The following is a 19949-nucleotide window of genomic DNA, read 5'->3' on the forward strand; positions in this document are numbered from 1 at the left end:
AAAAACCTTCCCAATTTAACATCACTCGTGCCGTAGGGAATTATCCATTTTCACCTTAGGAGTCCGAAAATCATTTACTTACTACAATGTATTTTACTATCTCTGCCAGCGACATATATTGACAGGCATAACAATTAAATGGTCTTATTCTAGGTGGCAGAAGGTACAATTAACCTGTGCGTCCACCCGTTGCCATTCATAAAACAGAATAATAATTTTTGTTTCAGTAAACAGGACTAAATTTCACACCGAGTGACAAAATGTGTTAGTAAATTTTAAGTGATCTGTGAGAAAAAGACACACATTCTGCTATAATATTCTCTAGTAGTTCCATATGCTTCAAAATAAACACCCTAACGCACTAACTTTGGCTTATCGTGGATGCTGCTGTGTTATACTCCATAGTCTCCACTTGGCTGCAGCAGCCCTTAGTTTCCTCTTAGTCAACATTCCACAATAAAAAAAGTCAAGAAGTTGGATTATTGGGATTAAAATGTTGTCTTAATAATAATAGAATTAAAAATATACTTCATTATTATATTTTTTAATTGTAGCAATACAATAATAATTTACAATATTCCTAAAGTATTACCCCCCCATACCCCTCCAAAAAAGTCTAGTAATCTACTGCAGTATTCTTCTGGGGTTCAAAAAGTGAATTTTCAAGAGTTTAAATAAATTATTTATGAAGGGTTATAAGAATTTCCCATCCTTATCTCCCTTAAAAGCACTTTTCCAGTTCACCCCACACATTTTCTTTGCTGTGGTTGTAACTCATGACAGAAATCTTTTCAAGATGTTCTTGCTCTCACTATTGATCGCCTCTTGTAAAAAAAAAACATGGTGTCTTTGGCCGCTTTTTCTGGCGTTTCCGCCGTTGGTTTTAGGTTACCGTGGCAACGTGTGTGCTTGACGCGTGAGATTGTAAGGATGCCTGGGAGGCAGAGAAGGGTGAAAGCAAGTCCCGCCCCTTTAAGGAATTACTACGACCAAAGCAACCCCTCCCATTTCCACTCAAAAGCCAGGCTCCGGCTGGGGAGTGAGGCAGAGAGAGCGTGAAGAGTCATGTAACTCTTAAACGCCGGGTGAGAATCGAGGTTGCTGAGTAGGGAAGCGGAACCCGGGAAGTTGTCTGGATTAAAAACAAGAGGGGGTTAAAAAAAAAAATGGGAAAAAACACTCATTTGTCAAGGAAGTGAGCGTTGAAAGGGAGTCGGGAATCATCTGGAATACAAAACTTGATCCAAGGGAGCGCACGGGATTGGAGGACTGGTCCAGGTGGCCTTCAAGTGTTCGTGTGGCTCTATGTGCGTGTGCATAAGTAGAGCTAGTGGATGTGGACGGCAACGTGAGAACATGAGTATCATTCTCAAGCCAAGGTCGCGTTCTACCAGCTCACTGAAGAACACCGAAGGAATATGGTAAACGGCAACATTTGCAATCTTCATCCTGTGTGTGCGTCAGCGTGCGTGCCTGCGTCACACTATTGTTCACCATTCCTTCCTTCCTGTTTGAGTTTTACCTCCTGTTGGTTTCCATCCCTCCCATGCTCAGATGTAATATTCTCCACAATCTCCACTTGGCTGCAGCGGCACTCAGTCTCCTCTCGGATAAAATTCTCACCGTCGCCTACAGCTGAGGATGAAGTTGCAATTTTTTATGATTAAAACGTAAAGATGTTGGAATTGTTGGAATTACAAACTTGTATGATTAGAATAATGTTAGATGACACTAGTATACAATGACAAGATTGTTCAGATGAAATCAAAATAATCATAGAAAATCAAATCAACAGTTACTTTACAGCAAAAAACTTTTTTTTGTGTCGAAACAACCAATTTTTCAAAATTCTTGGTGTGTTGTACTCAAAGTGGCCATTCAAACTGCACTCAGTATTTTGACAGACAATCATTTTGGCGAAATCTTGTCACACTGCTAGTTTTACAGTACTTAATAAACACACAAGTTAACTTCAGCTAACCCTGGGCTCTGCTGCATTATGCAACATTAGTCTCCACTCATAAAACTCTTATAGTGGTCAGAAGCTGAGAATAAAAATAAAATGTTTCATGACTGAAAAGTAAAGAAGTTGGACAAATTTATTTTACAATATTGTTGACGGTTATGTGTTATCACGATCTTGTCAAATGACTTTAGTATACAGTAGCAAGATTACTGAGATGAAATAAAAACTTAATTTAGAAAGTTTCAGCTCTTGACGGTGAACTGTTCTGCTGCACGTTCCACTTTGCTCGTAGCCCTTAGTCTCCTCTCAGATCAAATGTGTCAGCTTACCGTGGCTAACCCCTTGTTCTCCTCTACTGTATTGTTGCCGTCTGTTAGTGTTTCCGACTGATGCGTTCAATGTCGCATGGTTTTCCCAGTTTCCCACGGTACTCTTTCTGAGGGAAAACTTGGGAGAGTTGAGCTTCGCCGGTAGTTTGCAGTGAAAAAGGAGGATTAGCTTCATCAAGTACCCGAGGGAGGTCATTCATTGAGTTATATAGTCTCATATTTTTGGCTGTCACGATCAAATCTTTTTCGAATCAATTGTACTAAAGACATTTTGTAGAGTAACTAAGTGTATGGTGTAAACACATTACAGAATTTGAGACAACAAAATCAGCCTTTGCAAACGGGTAGCATTCACAATTAACATTAGCACGCTCGCGATTACCATTTTAGGTAAAAAATAAATAGCTACCAATCAGCTCACTCATGCATCATGTTTCATGTACATTATACATCTAATAGTGTCTAATGCAGCCCTATGGGGGGCACAAGCCAGTGCAAACTGTGGGCCGGTCCCATCCATCCATGAGCAGCAGGCTCAGCAGGGACGCCAAGACTTCCCTCTCCCCAGCCACTTCATCCAGCTCTTCCGCGGGGATCCCGAGGCGTTCCCAGGCCAGCCGAAGGATGTAGTCTCTCCAGCGTGTCCTGGGTCGTCCCCGGGGTCTCCTCCCGGTGGGACGTGCCCGGAACACCTCACCAGGGAGGCGTCCGGGAGGCATCTGAATCAGATGCCCCAGCCACCTCATCTGGCTCCTCTCGATGTGGAGGAGCAGCGGCTCTACTCTGAGATCCTCCCGGATGACCGAGCTTCTCACCCTATCTCTAAGGGAGAGCCCGGACACACTGCGGTGGAAACTCATTTCGGGCGCTTGTATCCGGGATCTTGTTCTTTCGGGCACGACCAACAGCACGTGACCATAGGTGAGAGTAGGAACGTAGATCTAAATCGAGAGCTTTGCCTTTCGGCTTAGCTCCTTCTTTACCACAACGGATCAATACAAAGTCCGCATCACTGCAGACGCTGCACCGATCCGCCTGTCGATCTCCCGTTCCATTCTACCCTCACTCGTGAACAAGACCCCAAGATACTTGAACTCCTCCACTTAGGGCAGGATCTTATCCCCGACCTGGAGACCCTTTTCCGACTGAGGACCATGGGCTCAGATTTGGAGGTGCTGATTATCATCCCAGCCGCTACACACTCAGCTGCGAACTGCTCCAGTGAGAGTTGGAGGTCACGGCTTGATGAAGCCAACAGAACCACATCATCTGCAAAAATCAGAGATGCAATACTGAGGCCACCAAACTGAACCCCCTCTACGCCTCGGCTGCACCTAGAAATTCTGTCCATAAAAGTTATGAACCGAATCGGTGACAAAGGGCAGCCTTGGCGGATACAACCCTCACTGGAAACGAGTCCGACTTACTGCCGTGTATGCAGACCAAACTCTGACTTCGGTCGTACAGGGACCGAACAGGCCGGTCCCAAGCATAAATGCAGAGGGTTACGTCAGGAAGGGCATCCGGCTTAAAATGTTGCCAAACAAATATGAGCGTTCATCCAAAGAATTTCATACCGGATCAGTCGTGGCCCGGGTTAACAACGTCCGGCGCCGGTGGAAATTCAGCTACTGTGGCTCGAAGTCAGAGAAGAAGGGGTGGAAAGCGGGTTCTTTGGCAGAAAGAGAAGAGGAAAGCACAGAGGCTAGAACTGAATGTGGTGACTTTGAATGTTGGGACTATGACAGGAAAATCTCAGGAGTTGGTTGACATGATGATTAGGAGAAAGGTTGATATATTGTGTGTCCAGGAGACCATGTAGAAAGTCAGTAAGGCAAGAAGTTTAGGGGCAGGGTTTAAATTATTTTACCATGGTGTAGCTGGGAAGAGAAATGGAGTCGGCGTTATTTTAAAAGAAGAGTTGGCTAAGAATGTCTTGGAGGTGAAAAGAGTATCAGATCGAGTGATGAGGCTAAAACTTGAAATTGAGGGTGTTATGTATAATATGATTAGTGGCGGAGGTAGAACCATGCAGGTGGATTACATCTTGTGCAGACGATGTAATCTGAAGGAGGTTACCGATTGCAAGGTAGTGGGAGGGGAGAGTGTGGCTAGACAGCATAGGATGGTGGTGTGTAAGATGACTCTGGTGGTGGGGAGGAAGATTAGGAAGACAAAGGCGGAGCAGAGAACCATGTGGTGGAAACTGAGACAGGACGAGTGTTGTGCAGCTTTTCGGGAAGAGGTGAGACAGGCTCTCGGTGGACAGGAGGAGCTTCCAGAAGACTGGACCACTGCAGCCAAGGTGACCAGAGAGGCAGGCAGGAGAGTACTTGGTGTATCATCTGGCAGGTAAGGAGAAAAGGAGACTTGGTGGTGGAACCTCACAGTACAGGAAATCATACAAGGAAAAAGGTTAGCTAAGAAGAAGTGGGGCACTGAGAGGACCGAGGAGAGGCGAAAGGAATACATTGAGATGCGACACAGGGCAAAGGTAGAATCAGAATCATCTTTATTTATAGAAGTGGCAAAGGCCAAACAAGAGGCATATGATGACATGTGTGCCAGGTTGGACACTAAAGAAGGAGAAAAGGATCTATACAGGCTGGCCAGACAGAGGGATATAGATGGCAAGGATGTGCAGCAGGTTAGGGTGATTAAGGATAGAGATGGAAATATGTTGACTGGTGCCAGTAGTGTGCTAGATAGATGGAAGGAATACTTGGAGGAGTTGATGAATGAGGAAAATGAGAGAAGGGAGGGAGAAGAGGCAAGTGTGGTGGACCAGGAAGTGGCACTGATTAGTAAGGGGGAAGTTAGAAAGGCATTAAAGAGGATGAAAAATGGAATGGCAGTTGGTCCTGATGACATTCCTGTGGAGGTATGGAAGCATCTAGGAGAGGTTGCTGTGGAGTTTTTGACCAGCTTGTTTAATAGAATTCTAGCCTGTGAGAAGATTCCTGAGGAATGGAGGAAAAGTGTGCTGGTGCCCATTTTTAAGAACAAGGGTGATGTGCAGAGCTGTGGGAACTATAGAGGAATAAAGTTGATGAGCCACACAATGAAGTCATGGGAAAGAGTAGTGGAGGCTAGACTCAGGACAGAAGTGAGTATTTGCGTGCAACAGTATGGTTTCATGCCTAGAAAGAGTACCACAGATGCATTATTTGCCTTGAGCATGTTGATGGAAAAGTACAGAATCAGAATCATCTTTATTTGCCAAGTATGTCCAAAACACACAAGGAATTTGTCTCCGGTAGTTGGAGCCGCTCTAGTATAACAGACAGTCAATTTACAGAACACAGAGGTCAGAAAGAGTTACATTCTGTCTTTGTAGATCTAGAGAAAGCCTATGACAGAGTACCCAGAGAGGAACTGTGGTACTGCATGCGGAAGTCTGGAGTGGCAGAGAAGTATGTTAAAATAATACATGACATGTACGAGGGCAGCAGAACAGTGGTGAGGTGGGCTGTAGGTGTGACAGACGAATTTAAGGTGAAGGTGGGACTGCATCAGGGATCAGCCCTGAGCCCCTTCGTGTTTGCAGTGGTGATGGATAGGCTGACAGATGAGGTTAGACTGGAATCACCGTGGACCATGATGTTTGCAGATGACATTGTGATCTGCAGTGAAAGCAGGGAGCAGCTGGAGGAACAGTTAGAAAGACGGAGGCATGCACTGGAAAGCAGAGGAATGAAGATTAGCCGAAGTAAGACAGAATATATGTGCATGAATGAGAGGGGTGGTGGGGGAAGAGTGAGGCTACAGGGAGAAGAGATAGCAAGGGTGGAGGACATTAAATACTTGGGGTCAACAGTCCAGAGCAATGGTGAGTGTGGTCAGGAAGTGAAGAAACTGGTCCAAGCAGGTTGGAACAGGTGAAAGAAGGTATCAGGTGTGTTATGTGACAGAAGAGTCTCTGCTAGGATGAAGGGCAAAGTTTATAAAACAGTGGTGTGGCCAGCCATGATGTACGGATTAGAGACAGTGGCACTGAAGAGACAACAGAAAGCAGAGCTGGAGGTGGCGGAAATGAAGATGTTGAAGTTCACTCGGAGTGACCAGGTTGAAATGAGCTCATCAGAGGGACAGCCAAGGTTCGATGTTTTGGAGACAAAGTTAGAGAGAGCAGACTTCGATGGTTTGGACACGTCCAGAGGAGAAATAGTGAGTGAGTGTATTGGTAGAAGGATGATGAGGATGGATCTGCCAGGCAAGAGAGCTCGATGAAGACCAAAGAGAAGGTTGATGGATGTCGTAAGGGAAGACCTGAGGGCAGTTGGTGTACGAGAGGAGGATGTAGGAGATAGGCTTACATGGAAAAGGATGACGCGCTGTGGCGAACCCTAAAGGGACAAGCCAAAAGGAAAAGAAGAAGACATCTAATGGTGTCTTAAAAAATCACTTACAGATGTTCCTATTGTCGTTTTTGGCAATGTTCTGCAATAAATGGGAATTCCATCCATCTATCCATTTTCTGAACCGCCTATCCTCACAAGGGTCGCGGGCGTGCTGGAGCCTATCCCAGCTTATCTTCGGGCGAGAGGCGGGGTACACCCTGAACTGGTCGCCAGCCAATCGCGGGGCAATAAATGTTTATATTTATTAATATTTATTAACTAACCTTCAATAACAAGCGGCACCATGACAGTGATCTGTGTTGGAGAGGTTCTTGGTTCGAATGTCGGCCCCTCCAGGTGGAGCTTACATGTTCTCCTGTTTCCCCCAACGTTCCAAAAACACGTTGGCTTCATGAAGACTAAATTGTCCAAAGGTCTGAATGTGTATTTGACTGTTTTTTGTTTGTTTTTTTGCCTCTCTGATTAACTGCCGACCAGTTCGGGATGCCTGCCTCCCGCCCAAAGTCAGCTTGGAAAGGCTCCAGCTCACCTGCGACCCTAAGGTGGCCAAAGCGCTATAGAAAATAGACGGGCTTCCGTAGTATCCAAGTTTCTTTTTTCAGTGGCATCCCAATTTGACCTTAGGCGAGACCTGAGGTTTTAAACCGTCTCTGGTCCACACCGTCGTCATTTGTCCTACCAGGAAGTAGTAATCCTTCTCTCGTCTCTTCGGTACAGCAGATAAACAAAGATGCAACCCGAGGCGCAACCTGCCCTGCCCTGTCTCGACTCGTCCTTGGCTGTCAGCTCTCATTTCCCTTTGACAAACTGTCCTCGTGACGCTTCCAGGCCGGGAGGGGGTAGCCCAGTAAATATGCTCTTCCACTGTCACACCGTCAGACAGCGCTGGAAATAAATCTCTCAATCCTCACTGCATTCGTACAGGAGAGAGGAGAATGCCTCTTTTCTTATCTCCTGTCTTTATCAATGTCCTTTCCTTAGCGCTTTTGTTATCGCTTAATATTCACACAAGATGTGCAAATAGCGCTGATGGGTGTGGGAGATAGTTTGGCTTTGTGTGTTCGGATAAGACAAACACAAAAGCGATGTGCTTGACTCCATGTGGGTTCTTAGTGCTCGTGTGCGTTTACAATGTGTATCTGGCACCCTAGGGTGGTGTGTGCCACACCTGCTGCCTCATTACCACAACAGAGCTGATGTTTGATTTACTTTGAATTGCATAGTACAGTGGAACCACAAAGGTCGAAAGCTGGTCAACCTTCCAATTTGTTGCAATTGTTCCCTCAAAGTAGCCATTATGCTGTCCCCCCCCCCCCCCCCCCCCCAATTTAAAACAGTTAATCTAATCTCCGCAACCAACAAAACTCAATGCAGCTCTGCTTACCTTTAGGCTTTGACATGATAGCACGGGTGTAGCATCTGTGTGGGATGTGCGGGTTTCTGCCCTTTATCAGACAGTGTGGCTTGAAAGTGACGCTGGATCTTCACCCAGCCTAGCTGATCATGTCATGAGTGTAGATGGGGTGGTTATTATGTAAATTAGCCAAATCGTGACATCACAACACGACAAAATTCAGAATGGCTCACTCACAGGCAAATTTTCAGAACTTGGTAGTTAAACAAAAGATTTAATTTCCCACCGAATGGCTCCAAAGACATCTTATTGTGTGGTGTATATTCTTCTCTTGCAAAAAAAAAAAAAAAAAAAAAAGACCAATCAAAAGTGGCCCTTAGTCTCCTCTTGGATGAAATACCTTTCTGTTGGTGACATGCTGAGAAGTAAATACAGGAGTCACTCATTCTTTTCCATTGTTTTGTCTGTTCTTTCGGCTGTCTTTTCTTGATTGATGCGTTCAATGCTGCCTGGTTTTAAGTTTCACACAGTACTCTTTTGAAGCGGAATACCTTAGAGTTCTCTTACGCTCCGGTGTACATTCATCCTCTTTTTTCACGTTCTTCTTTCATTTGAGAAAAATAAATTGTAGTGAAAAAGATATGCATGCACAGAGTTGATCTTTTGATTAGGGTTGGGCATCGAAAATCGAGAACCGATTGGAACCGTTTCTAACGTTCCGGAATCATTCAAATTAAACAATTTCAGTTCCCAGTTTCGATGCCTACAGTCCGCCGACCCTGAAGAAGAAAGTGGCGAAAACCAACGAAGAAGCGGCGAAAACCAACGAAGAACGCCCACGAAGACGTGCTTGTGCTCAATGGCGGCGGCGAACAAAAGTGTGTCTTAACTTTGTTAAAATAAATGACCAGTCGCCATAGCGTAACACTTGGAATAAGATTAGATTGTGCAAAGGAGGATTATGCCCATATGTAGAAGTGACGTGCTCCCTCCCGCTCCGAGCCTCAGCCTACACCGCACAGCACTTCAGTTAAGCCAATTAAACAATAAACAATAAAATCCATCAATGCCAACAATGAGGCAGCTAACAAGTTAATCGGATGGTTGCACGTTTGCACTGATGGTTTTTTGCGTTAATTTTAGTATTCAAACCAATGTAAGAGCCGTTGACAGAAAAAAAAAAAAAAAGCTTAACATTGAGCTAAAACTTCACCAAAGGTCAAACTAGCAACTTTACATCACAAGGAATAGGGACAAAATCCACATAAACACTAACCTTGTGCCTCATCGGTGGGTTGGTAAAGGAATCAATTCCATTCATTACTCTTTTTTTTGCCGTCTCTGTTAACTTTCGTTTTCAAAATTCACCGGTGTCGTATCAAGTTACTTTTTGTGCCAAAATGCTGAGTTCCGGTGCATACCCTTCAAAATAAAAGGCTCCAAGCTTAAAACAGGAAGTCACGTTAAACCTTGCACAAATAAACCCTTTGATGTGATAAAACAATCCCAAATAACTATTTTAACAATGCTATATTTAACCTTTCGCTGAAACATTAATTCATGAATATTCAGTCAATTGGGTTAGTTCCACACACATTGCTTTTTAGTTCACAGATTTGATACTGATACTGGTTATAAAGAACCTCGAGTCAAATATTCATTTTAGTCTATGCTGTGGGCTGGTAAGAAAATGGATTTTCATAATTTGGACACCCTTCATTTAAACCATGCAAAAATTTTTTGACACAGCCCCCCCAAAAGAATCTGAATCGAGAATCGTTTGGAACACAAATCGAAATGAGGAACCGGAATCGCTCAAATTAAAACGATACCCGACCCTACATTTGATGCTCGCTGAACTTAGGTTGTACATGATGTTTCGGGTTTATTTATCGAGATTACAAAATTGTAAATAGCCTGAAGCTGACACTGACCACTTTTAAATGATGGCATGACAACATACTCAACCTCGCATCCTGCTTATTAACCTTTTTTGTGCAGTTTCCTAATCCTAACCTCAAACTCTTATCAAATCATATTATTGCTCAGTGACTGTTTTTCTCAATGTCTTTATGTCTCAAAAGTGTTCTCTGTCAATTGACTGTTGTCGTACTAGAGCGGCTCCAGCTACCGGAGACAAATTCCTTGTGTGGTTTTTGGACATACTTGGCAAATAAAAATAATTCTGATTCTGAGTCTGAATCTTTGAAAGCAGGAGCAAGACATGCCGAGATTAAGCGTGGAAGAATGGGGATGTCTGACTTCTGGTCTTTTGTCTGCAGTCGGCCGACTGAGCGATGATGCATTCACATGCGCGCAGGGCCTGTTTTCTATTAGTCGGATCGGAGTCTTTAGATTCCGAGTGACCCACTAGCAGAACTGGTTGAGTGCGTGACCTTTATTTGCATGTGTGTCACGACTTAATGGCTCATCTGAATGGAGCGTTGACAGTCACCTTCCACACCAAGAGCAGCGAGTGTTGATTGTTTTTATGCTCCGTCTGACAGAACAAGACTAGAACGAGACGACACGATTGGCTCCTTTACTTGTATGCTAATTTCCTCACCGTGAATGTGATCATTGGTGTTTGAGTTTAAATAAGGGACGTGTGTTTAAGTACAATAAATACACCTTACCGTGCAATGAGAGCCAATATAAGTGTCATTCCGATTTATAAAATGTGTTTATTATGGGTGCTACAGTACGACAAAAATTACTGTTCGTTACTTTGGTTTTAAGCTCACGGGACAAACAAAGCTGCTTATCTTTTGTGTAAAGAGGGAACAGGTTTAATGACATTCAAATGATTAAAATGCTGGCAAACTGCTGGCAATAAATTCTCCAATAAATCAAAGTCTCAAAATAAAGAATCAATAGTTTTCTTTTGAGGAAATTTACAATGCAGACAAGTGCAACAGTGTGAACAATTGTGCTATAAAACACTAATGGCATTAAATATTGTTTGGTTGCATCGGAGGAGCCCAGTCGAGGCTGTTTAAGTGCCACTGGAAATTTTAGTTTGCACCACGCTAGTTATTATTTTCCCCCCAGGGTTTTTAAAAAAATATATTGCAAAAACATATTGACTAGCTACGACATCCGCTGAACTGCATTGTGTTTGTTTACAGAGTTGATTTGCAGCTAAAGTGGGATGGGCAAACGTTCGTCCTCAAGGTCCACATTTGATTTTTATAACAGACAGATGGGCCGGTTCATTCACAGATGAAGGGAAAATGTCATTTCAACGCTAAAATAATTTATAATAATTTTTCATGTTTGTATTATGTATAATTAATTGAATTAATATTACTGTAAGTACTTCAATAATACTACTAAATAACACAAAATGCTAAGTATGTTTAAAAAAACATTACACCATTTTTTTTTATTTTAGTATTTATAACACAATTATTGAATGAGATAAATGGATTTCAAAATAAAATAATTGAATGAATACATTTTAATTAGCCAATTTTATTGAACTGGATTATTCCAACAAATATGACAGGACTGTTATTAATGAAAATGCTTGGCGGGCTCGATTAAAAAATACAGAGTGGGCCATACATGGCCCTCAGGCCATACTTTTCCCACCATAGAGCCACATTTGTTGTGTGTGTGAACTCCATCCACCTCTGTACTAAATGTTCTGTACGAGAAAATTACAGATACCAATACATAGTGTAGTTTTACACTGATAGTAGTTTGCAGTGGTGTAGCAGTGTACTGCATCGTACTCACTGCTAGCGCTCTCATGCAAATACCGTAAATCATGTGGTGGAAAAACTTTGCACTTCAAACGACAAGTGAATACCTCCGATAGCGTCTTGAACGCAGATTTTCTTCTTCTATTGCTTCTCATGCAAGCGTACCTAAAATTGTGTCCGGTGATCTTAATCTCACACTGTTTGTGGAGTGTGTGGAGGAGTCAATTTCACCCAAGTTTCCTGACATTCAAGCACGCAATTTGAATCGCGTGGGAAACATTGTTACTGCGGGGTGTCCGCTGCGTTCGCTATGTATGGGCTGTTGTAACATGATATTCCATTTTTGGACATGGTTACTGTCCTCTTGGAAATGACTGCGACAGTTTGCCGTCTCGCAAAGGCAGATTAAAGGCCGATCTGGAATTTGCTGACTCGTCAAAGATTTCCTTCCCAGGCGATTAAAGTCGCTCCTTGTTGGGAAATGTCTCAGAGCTTTGTGTCAGAGGGGAGAAAAAAAGAAGACCTTCCCATGTGTGTGACGTCAGAGCTGGTGCAATACCTCAACAAGACATTCCCAGTGAGGGCGTGTCTTGACACACGCATGAATGAACACACTACATGCGCTACATAAAAACAAAAACAGCTTTTTGCAGGTTCCGCAAAGAGACGTTAGAGGCGGTGCCATTTTATACAGGAAGGGGACATGGGGGGGGGGTGACTTTTACACGTGAAGTCTGACTTCTGATACTACCTTTGACAGCAGAAAATTGTCCGATCAAATTTCCAGGTTGAAATCTTACCTCCATTCTGGTTAGTACCGTTTGCACAGAGCAAAAAAAAAAAAAAAGACGACTTTTACATGTAGTGATGCTGTATTGTACAGGGAGGGTAAAGGGGGCTTCTGATACTACCTTCGTAGGCAGAAATTGCCTTGGAGAAAAAGTGGAAACATTTTATAGGCCTTGTAAAGGGTTTTCATATATTACATCATAAAGCTGCGTCATATTGCGAGGTCGACATCTTACCCCAATTCCGGTTTGTGCCATTTTTATATAGATCATCAACGTGTAAAAAAGAGTCACAGGCAGTGATGGCATGTAAAAGCGCTTACGATCCTACCCCCACTGGGGAAAATTGCCATAGAGAAATAGCCGAAAAATGTCCGATTTTATCGTCATTGTAAATTACAGGGGGCTTCCGTCACTTCCCCCAAAGGCAGAAAATCGCAGGGTCGGCTTTGTCTGCACATTCCGTGTCTGTGCTGTTTATACAAAATAGTGACACAGAGGGGCTTCTGATACTAACTCCGAAGACAGAACTTTTGGGATCGATGATATCCTGGAATTCCTGATAGTTATGTCGAGACAGAATTGTGGCATGAGTTGGTAAATGCCAAAAATGCCAGGCTTTTACAGGCAGGGTCAAAGAGGTTTCTGATACTACCTCATAAGGCACAAAATATTTAGGTCATAATAATAATAATAATAACCTTACAAATCTTGTATCGGTTGAAATGCAATTTCGATTCCTTGTATGTCTAGTACATGTGAAGGATTGACAATAAAGCTGACTTTGACTTTTTGTCCCCATTCCGTGTCATTGGCATTGATACGGAACAGCAACATGGCTGACAAAAAGGGATAAAAAAGCCAACTCTTTTTAAGCGATGTAAAGGGTGTTTGTGTGCATGTGTGGTTTTAGATTATTTCCCTGCCCTAATACTATATTTGGAGTGTGGAGGTGAGAGGAATCTGATACAGAAACGCGGGTGATATGTCTGGGGCAAGTCCTATCAACACAAATAGTGAGTTACTGGAGTCATACTGGCTGTGTGTGCATGTGCGTGCGTGCGTGCGTGCGTGTATGTGTGAGAATGTGAGTGTTAGAGAGAGGACAATTCGATTGCCCTTTCCTCGGCAGCCAAAGCTGACACTCACTTAGCTGCTGCTACCCAGACAACAGAGGGTGCGAGTCCAGTGTTGATGGGAGGGGGGGTCTGCGATGTCCCGTGTGTGTGTGTGTGTGTGTGTGTGTGTGACTTTGGCGAGCTTTGTTATACCATATTTAGTTGTTTTTAGTGTTTGTCTTTTTACACATTGAATGACAGTTAAACACATTCACTGCCATTGATGGCTTTAGAAGTCAAATATCCATGTTTACTGGGAAGGCTGGCAGTGAATGAGTTAAGAATGTAAAAAAAATTAAATAAATGTAATCACTGCTAATCACCATATGTCATGACTAGCTACTTTCACTACGTCTTTATCAATTTTTACACTTGTATGATAGTGAAGAATGTCAAAATGTTAGTTAATGAAGGTAACTAGTTGTTTCAGTGTAAAAAGTTGAATCTTGTAAAATGGGGAATAATGACATTAGAAATATTATTTCCTATCGCGGATATTGGGGGAAAATGTCCTCATATTCTCCATTTATTTATCCATAAGCCTCAAGATTGCTTTTGTTAACATTGAAAACTATCAATGTTCACAATTATTATTTTTTTTCTACATTTTCTTTCTTTTTCAGTGAATGCGTGAATCATAATGAATGTAGATATTAGCGGGAGGTTGGTATTTATGAATAATTAGGTGTTGCTTTGTGTGTGTGTTTATTTATTTAAAATATTTTTTAAGAAGCACATTACTTGAATAGTGTAAATCCTGTCTAAAACACTGCTCAAATTGATGCAAAATACTGTAAGCTTGTCATGCTTGCAAAGATGTCTCTTCTTCAGCAGGCAGTTTTTTTTGTTTTTTTTGTATTTTGGTGCAAGAACATTTTGCTTGCCTCAAGGATTTTTCTTCCTTGATAAGGCATTATAACTTGTTAGCGACATTTTATTACGAGTAAGTTTAGCTTAAAGTAAATACCTTAAATGGACTACTTTTAAGACATACTGTTTTAAGAAATCTTGCCAAGTGAAATTTTTCTGTTGTGTTGGCAGATAATTTTGTTGAAATGAAGTAATATATACCTAATTTCATGATTAAGTGAAGGTATGAATCTGTTGTGATGAAGAACAATTCATGTGCCCACAGTATTTCCTTGTTGCCCGCTCCAAGCGTCCACGTGCGTACCGTACCGCATGCCTCAACACGTCGCTGACGTCATTGTGTAGCGCACACACTCCAAAGTACGTCACGCCGGGTTAAGACGTGCCCTTATCCATAATGAGGATGATGATTATGTACGGGGGGCTACGTCATAGCTCCGCGTCATGGGATACCCCCCCCCTCACGACCAGACGGGATTATGGGATAGCAGCTCAGCGGCACTGGCACAGCCGCAGATCTCTTTTGCGACACGGGTGGGAGTCACCGGCAGGGCTGACAGCAATTTATCCAGAGACTAAGGTGCTCGTGATGATGTTGCAGAGGGGGCAAACATTGGCTGTTTGAACTGTGAGTCAGTGGAATCCGCTAGTGCAGTGCAGGGCTGGTGCAAACATTTGTGCTCAAGGGCCACATTATTATTAGTTTTTTTAAAACAGACAGATGGGCCAGGCCTTTTGAAAAAAAATAAGTTACAAAAAAAATGTATGAAAAATAGTTATAGATACTGTATTTTTAATGCTTCATTTTAATATATAAAAATGTTTATTACAATTTGTGTTATTTGTATTTCATTGAATTATAATGAATGAAGCAAAGAAAAAAAATGTACATTTGTTTACAAATTTTTATTTTGCTATCGACAATTTATTAATTAGAGGAATTATTAAATTAATGCATTTTGACAAATTTTATTTAAAAGAAAAAAAACTACTGAATCAATACAATAAATTTAAAGGAGTCTTGAAAAGGGAAATGAGGACACATCAGGCCACACGTGGCCCCCAGGGCATATTTTGCCTAGCCCTACCCTATTGGGTCATTGAATTTTGGTCTTTATTGTTTACACGACATTCAGTAATAGAGCCCGGGCCGATGATAACCAAAACAGCAGCATCTACCGTGGCACGTAAACAGTATCCATCCATTTTCTGTTGCGCTTGACCTTAGTAGGTTCGAGGGTGAGCCGCAGCCTATCCCAGTTGACTTTGGGCAAGAGAGGCGGATCACATCTTGGACCGGTCATTGGCCAATAGCAGCGCACATGTAGACAAATCACCTTTCAAAACCAGAAATCTGTAAGGCCCTTGCATGTGGGAAGCCATTTTTTAGCCATTTATTTGAATGCTGGGAAAACAAAACACAAACACAATGAGCATACTCATGCAGGAGCTGCTGTCGGCCACAGATTACGTCCTCACACTCACACGCAGACTCGCCGAATCGCTTGAGCCAACCTGCCAAGTTTAGGTTTAATTGTGTTTAAAGCAAGTTGGATAGGTAAAGTTATTCAAAAAAGTTTGATATGGTATCTCTATATCTTGGAATTTCATATGCAGTAGTACAAGTGGGTTTGGAAAGTATCGGTGTAGTACTCACTGTATACAGAATAGTAATTAGGTTCTGATCTAAATCAGCATTGTTTGGCATGTGCCAGCGTTGGCTATAACTATGCATCGCTCCGTTGACATTTCTTGTTGTCGTTCTCCTTTTTGCGCAGTTTCGACGTGGACAATGGAACTTCATCAGGTCGCAGCCCGCTGGACCCGATGGCCAGTCCGGGATCGGGTCTCATCCTGCAGGCCAACTTCGTCCACAGCCAGAGGAGGGAGTCGTTCCTGTACCGCTCGGACAGCGACTACGACCTCTCGCCCAAGTCCATGTCCCGAAACTCCTCCATCGCCAGCGACATGTGAGTTCTTCTGGCCATTTAAAAAAAAAAATCTACCTCTGTGTTCCCCTCTTGCACTGTAAGCTTTTTATTCTATTTTTATACTTTTTATACTTTTTATACTTTTTTTTTTTTTTTTTGCCTGTCTGAGCGTCACAGCTGGATGTTTATCAGCACAGGTCATAAAGCTGCCACATGAGCTTTGGAGGGAAGTGTGCATGACCAACACCTCGCCGAATGTTGTCACATCTATTCTTATCACATATCGTGCACAGGGTGTGCAGTGAAGTATCTTAAATTTCTGCTTTAACGCCCGCCGTTGACACGCTGCTCTTTATCGACTCACAACTCCTACACCAACAAATCCGAGTGTCGAAAATTCATTCTTGACCAAGATAATAAAGCTCAATTTTGATTGACAATGTCGCCTTCGTATATTGATAGCATGCGCCTCCGCTGTTATATCCAGTTACATGAACCGGTCGTACAGGAAATTGAATTATTGGCTGAAAATGTACCTCCTCGATCGAGGATGAAAGAGAAGACGGGGGGTGAGGGGGGGCAATGAATGGATGAAAAGTAATGACCTGCATTAACCTGAGACACTTAGCCACAATTTCTGCTGCTTTTTTACATGGCATATTAGTTGTCATATGACACTATTTCGGTATACACTATTTGCTACACAGAGAATCCTAAAATAGCCCCAACTTTCTTCATACAAATATTTAGCATATTTTGAATTAATTGGCAAATAATCCTTCCAAATCATAGTATTACTGTATTATTACTACTATATACTATTAAAAATAGGTATTTAGATTTTGAGTTTCTAAAAATAACATTAACTGGAATAACTGGAAAAGATGATACAATACTGAAAAACAGTTTGCAATATTACAAGAAAATGTATGCATTTTACTGTTAAGAAGTCGTAATATTACAAGAAAAAAATGTCATCTTACAAGATTAAGGCCAAAATATTGACTTCAAAAATAAAATATTATATTATAAATATTCATAGTATATATTATTTAATGTATTTATAATGTAATGTATTTATAAGAATAATGCTGGAATTTTACAATTAAAATGTTGTCATGTTACACTGTTAATGTTGGAATTTTATTGTTAAAATGTCTGAATATTACAAGAATCGTGGTCGAAATGTCCAACTAAAATCTTGTAATGTTTCAAGCGTAAAGTTAAAATTCTACAAATTAAAATTATTAATATTACAAGAATAATGTCAAAATTAAGCAAATAAAGCTTTTAAAAGTTTATGGTTTAAAAAAAAAAGTTGTAATATTACAAGAATAATGTAAGAATTTTGCTGTGAAGAAGTCATATCAGAAGAATAAAGTCTGATTTTTATCAATTATAAAAAATGTGAATTTTGCAAGAATCATGTCAGAATTTTGGTAGTTAAAAGTCATAATAATATGTCAGAATGTTCGAATTGTACTATTAAGAAACTGTAACATTAATCGTATTATTAAAAAGTGGTAATGTTTGTAAATAATGTCCGAATCTTACAAATTGTCAGTTTTCCCAAGAGGGACAAAGAAAAAAAATGCTGCAAGTCACAGTCATGTACCATAGCTTGTCATGTGTATGTTTCAAAGCATTGCAGGGGTCATGCGATGTGTGAGCAGCCAGTATGTCGTGTCATGTACGTGTGCGTTTTACGTGATGTTGGTGCGGCACCCGATCACATGATGGAATGTTGACCGTGAGCTTTGAGGCCAGCGGCACAAGCGCATATGACTCACGGGTCTCTGAAGTTGAAATTCCTTTCAAGAGGGAGCAGAGTGCGTAAAGGCCTCTCCCTCGCCTCCCATCCTGTTGGCTTTTCCCAGAATCCGTGAATGACATTCGAGAATAAGCAAGCGGCGTGCGTGGAAGCTTATACTGCGTCACCACCTTACAGCCCCGCGGCACATATTGAAACTCGCCTTACAAGTGACGAGTGCCTTAACCGGCTGCTGATGTGAAGTCAACATGTTCATGTGATGGGGTGCATGACAGACACTGAAACTCATCTCATTTGTTGACATCCCTACTTTCCCCTCACTCTGACCTTTTTTATGTCATGTGCTTTTCCACAAGATGACATTTAAACACTTTTATTTTCTGTGTGTGTGTGTGTGTGTGTGTGTGTATATATATATATATATATGTATATATATATTAATTCCAAATAATTGTAATCTAGACTGAATTCATTCACTAAACTGTGAAGTCATTACTATTAAGTAAATATATTTTCTTTCAGGATTACGGTACATACTAAAGTGAAATACAAAATATATTTTTTTATTATTTTGTTCATTATCTTTTTTTATTTTTAGTATGTTTTTAGTATGTTGTATGTACCAGCCATTGTACCATGTAACATTATTGTCAAGCTGTTGAAGTTCTTAAGACTTTTACATACTGTTTGCTTTAAAGTCTCACTTTTTTGTGTTTTCCAGCCATGGTGACGACATGATTGTAACACCATTTGCACAGGTGAGATTTTTTAGCTCCGTTTGATGTTCAGGATTTACAAAATCTATTGCAAAAATAATTTTAAAAAAATAAAAGGAAAAATCTCATCTTTTGCCTTTCAGGTCCTTGCCAGCCTAAGAACTGTAAGGAATAACTTTGGTGCGTTAACCAACCTACAGCAAGACAGAGCGTCCAATAAGTACGTTTGCACCACTTATTGTACTTTGTGTAAAACTTTCATGCACCTGTTTGGTCTACCCTGTGTTCACTCACAATGTGGCTTTGCACGCCCTCTTCTGTTCTTCAATAGTACTACAACAACAGTAGCAACAGCTTTTTGCCCCAAGTAGTTGGTAGGTGTGTGATCCAATGAAATACATAAATGCCCATCTGGGAAAAAACGATGTAGTAAGTGTAATTATCTCAGTTACTGGACGCTATTGTTCACACATTAAGAATTAACTGCAGACTTGAATGAACTGCTGAGCCCATTTGAACTCTATTGCTAACTAAAACAGCAGCACCTCCTGAAGCATATCTCTAAGATTAATGGAATGCTTGAATGTGTTATGATTTAATGTTGTAAGTGTAATTATCTCAGTTTATGGAAGCTATAGTTCACACAGCAACATTTTAACTATTAAGCACAATATCATTATGTTGCTAACCATAAGAGCAGCACCTACCGAAGCATGTAAACAGTCTCGCTGATGAATTAGGCCGTGGAGTTCACTGCAAAGTACTCAAGATGATCTTACCTTATGTGGGGATAACTGTTCCAGTAGACAATGTTGTGTGCATCAATCCATTTTGATAAGTTTTTCCATAATATTCGCTTTTATTTTAATTTTAACTCCACGTTTTCGTGACATTAATTGTAATGTATGGGTAATACGTGTTTAATATTATTCCAACAATGTACAAATAAAGAGCTCCCCCATCTGCAGTTGAGTAATTAAACACCCTCGGACAACATTAGTGGAAATCTGACGTTGTGTGACGTTTGTTTTCTCACAA

At 41.4% G+C, this 19949-nt stretch overlaps 1 protein-coding gene across 11 annotated transcripts in view; it reads left to right on the top strand.

Annotated features, from left to right (window-relative positions):
• Positions 1 to 19949, top strand: part of pde4d (phosphodiesterase 4D, cAMP-specific) — a 217063-nt gene that overhangs the window by 168020 nt on the left and 29094 nt on the right. For 8 of the 11 annotated variants that reach the window (XM_061767848.1, XM_061767849.1, XM_061767850.1 and 5 more), the window contains 3 exons: positions 16272 to 16463; positions 18917 to 18953; positions 19055 to 19131. In XM_061767848.1, coding sequence (XP_061623832.1) covers positions 16272 to 16463; positions 18917 to 18953; positions 19055 to 19131 — 306 coding nt within the window. Of the gene's footprint in view, positions 1 to 857; positions 1422 to 14784; positions 14854 to 16271; positions 16464 to 18916; positions 18954 to 19053; positions 19132 to 19949 lie in introns of those variants that run through there. The other 3 variants (XM_061767852.1, XM_061767853.1, XM_061767857.1) reach the window with 3 other exon arrangements.

Source organism: Phyllopteryx taeniolatus, chromosome 3, assembly GCF_024500385.1.
Source record: "Phyllopteryx taeniolatus isolate TA_2022b chromosome 3, UOR_Ptae_1.2, whole genome shotgun sequence".
In the NCBI taxonomy this organism is placed as follows: Eukaryota; Metazoa; Chordata; class Actinopteri; order Syngnathiformes; family Syngnathidae; genus Phyllopteryx; species Phyllopteryx taeniolatus.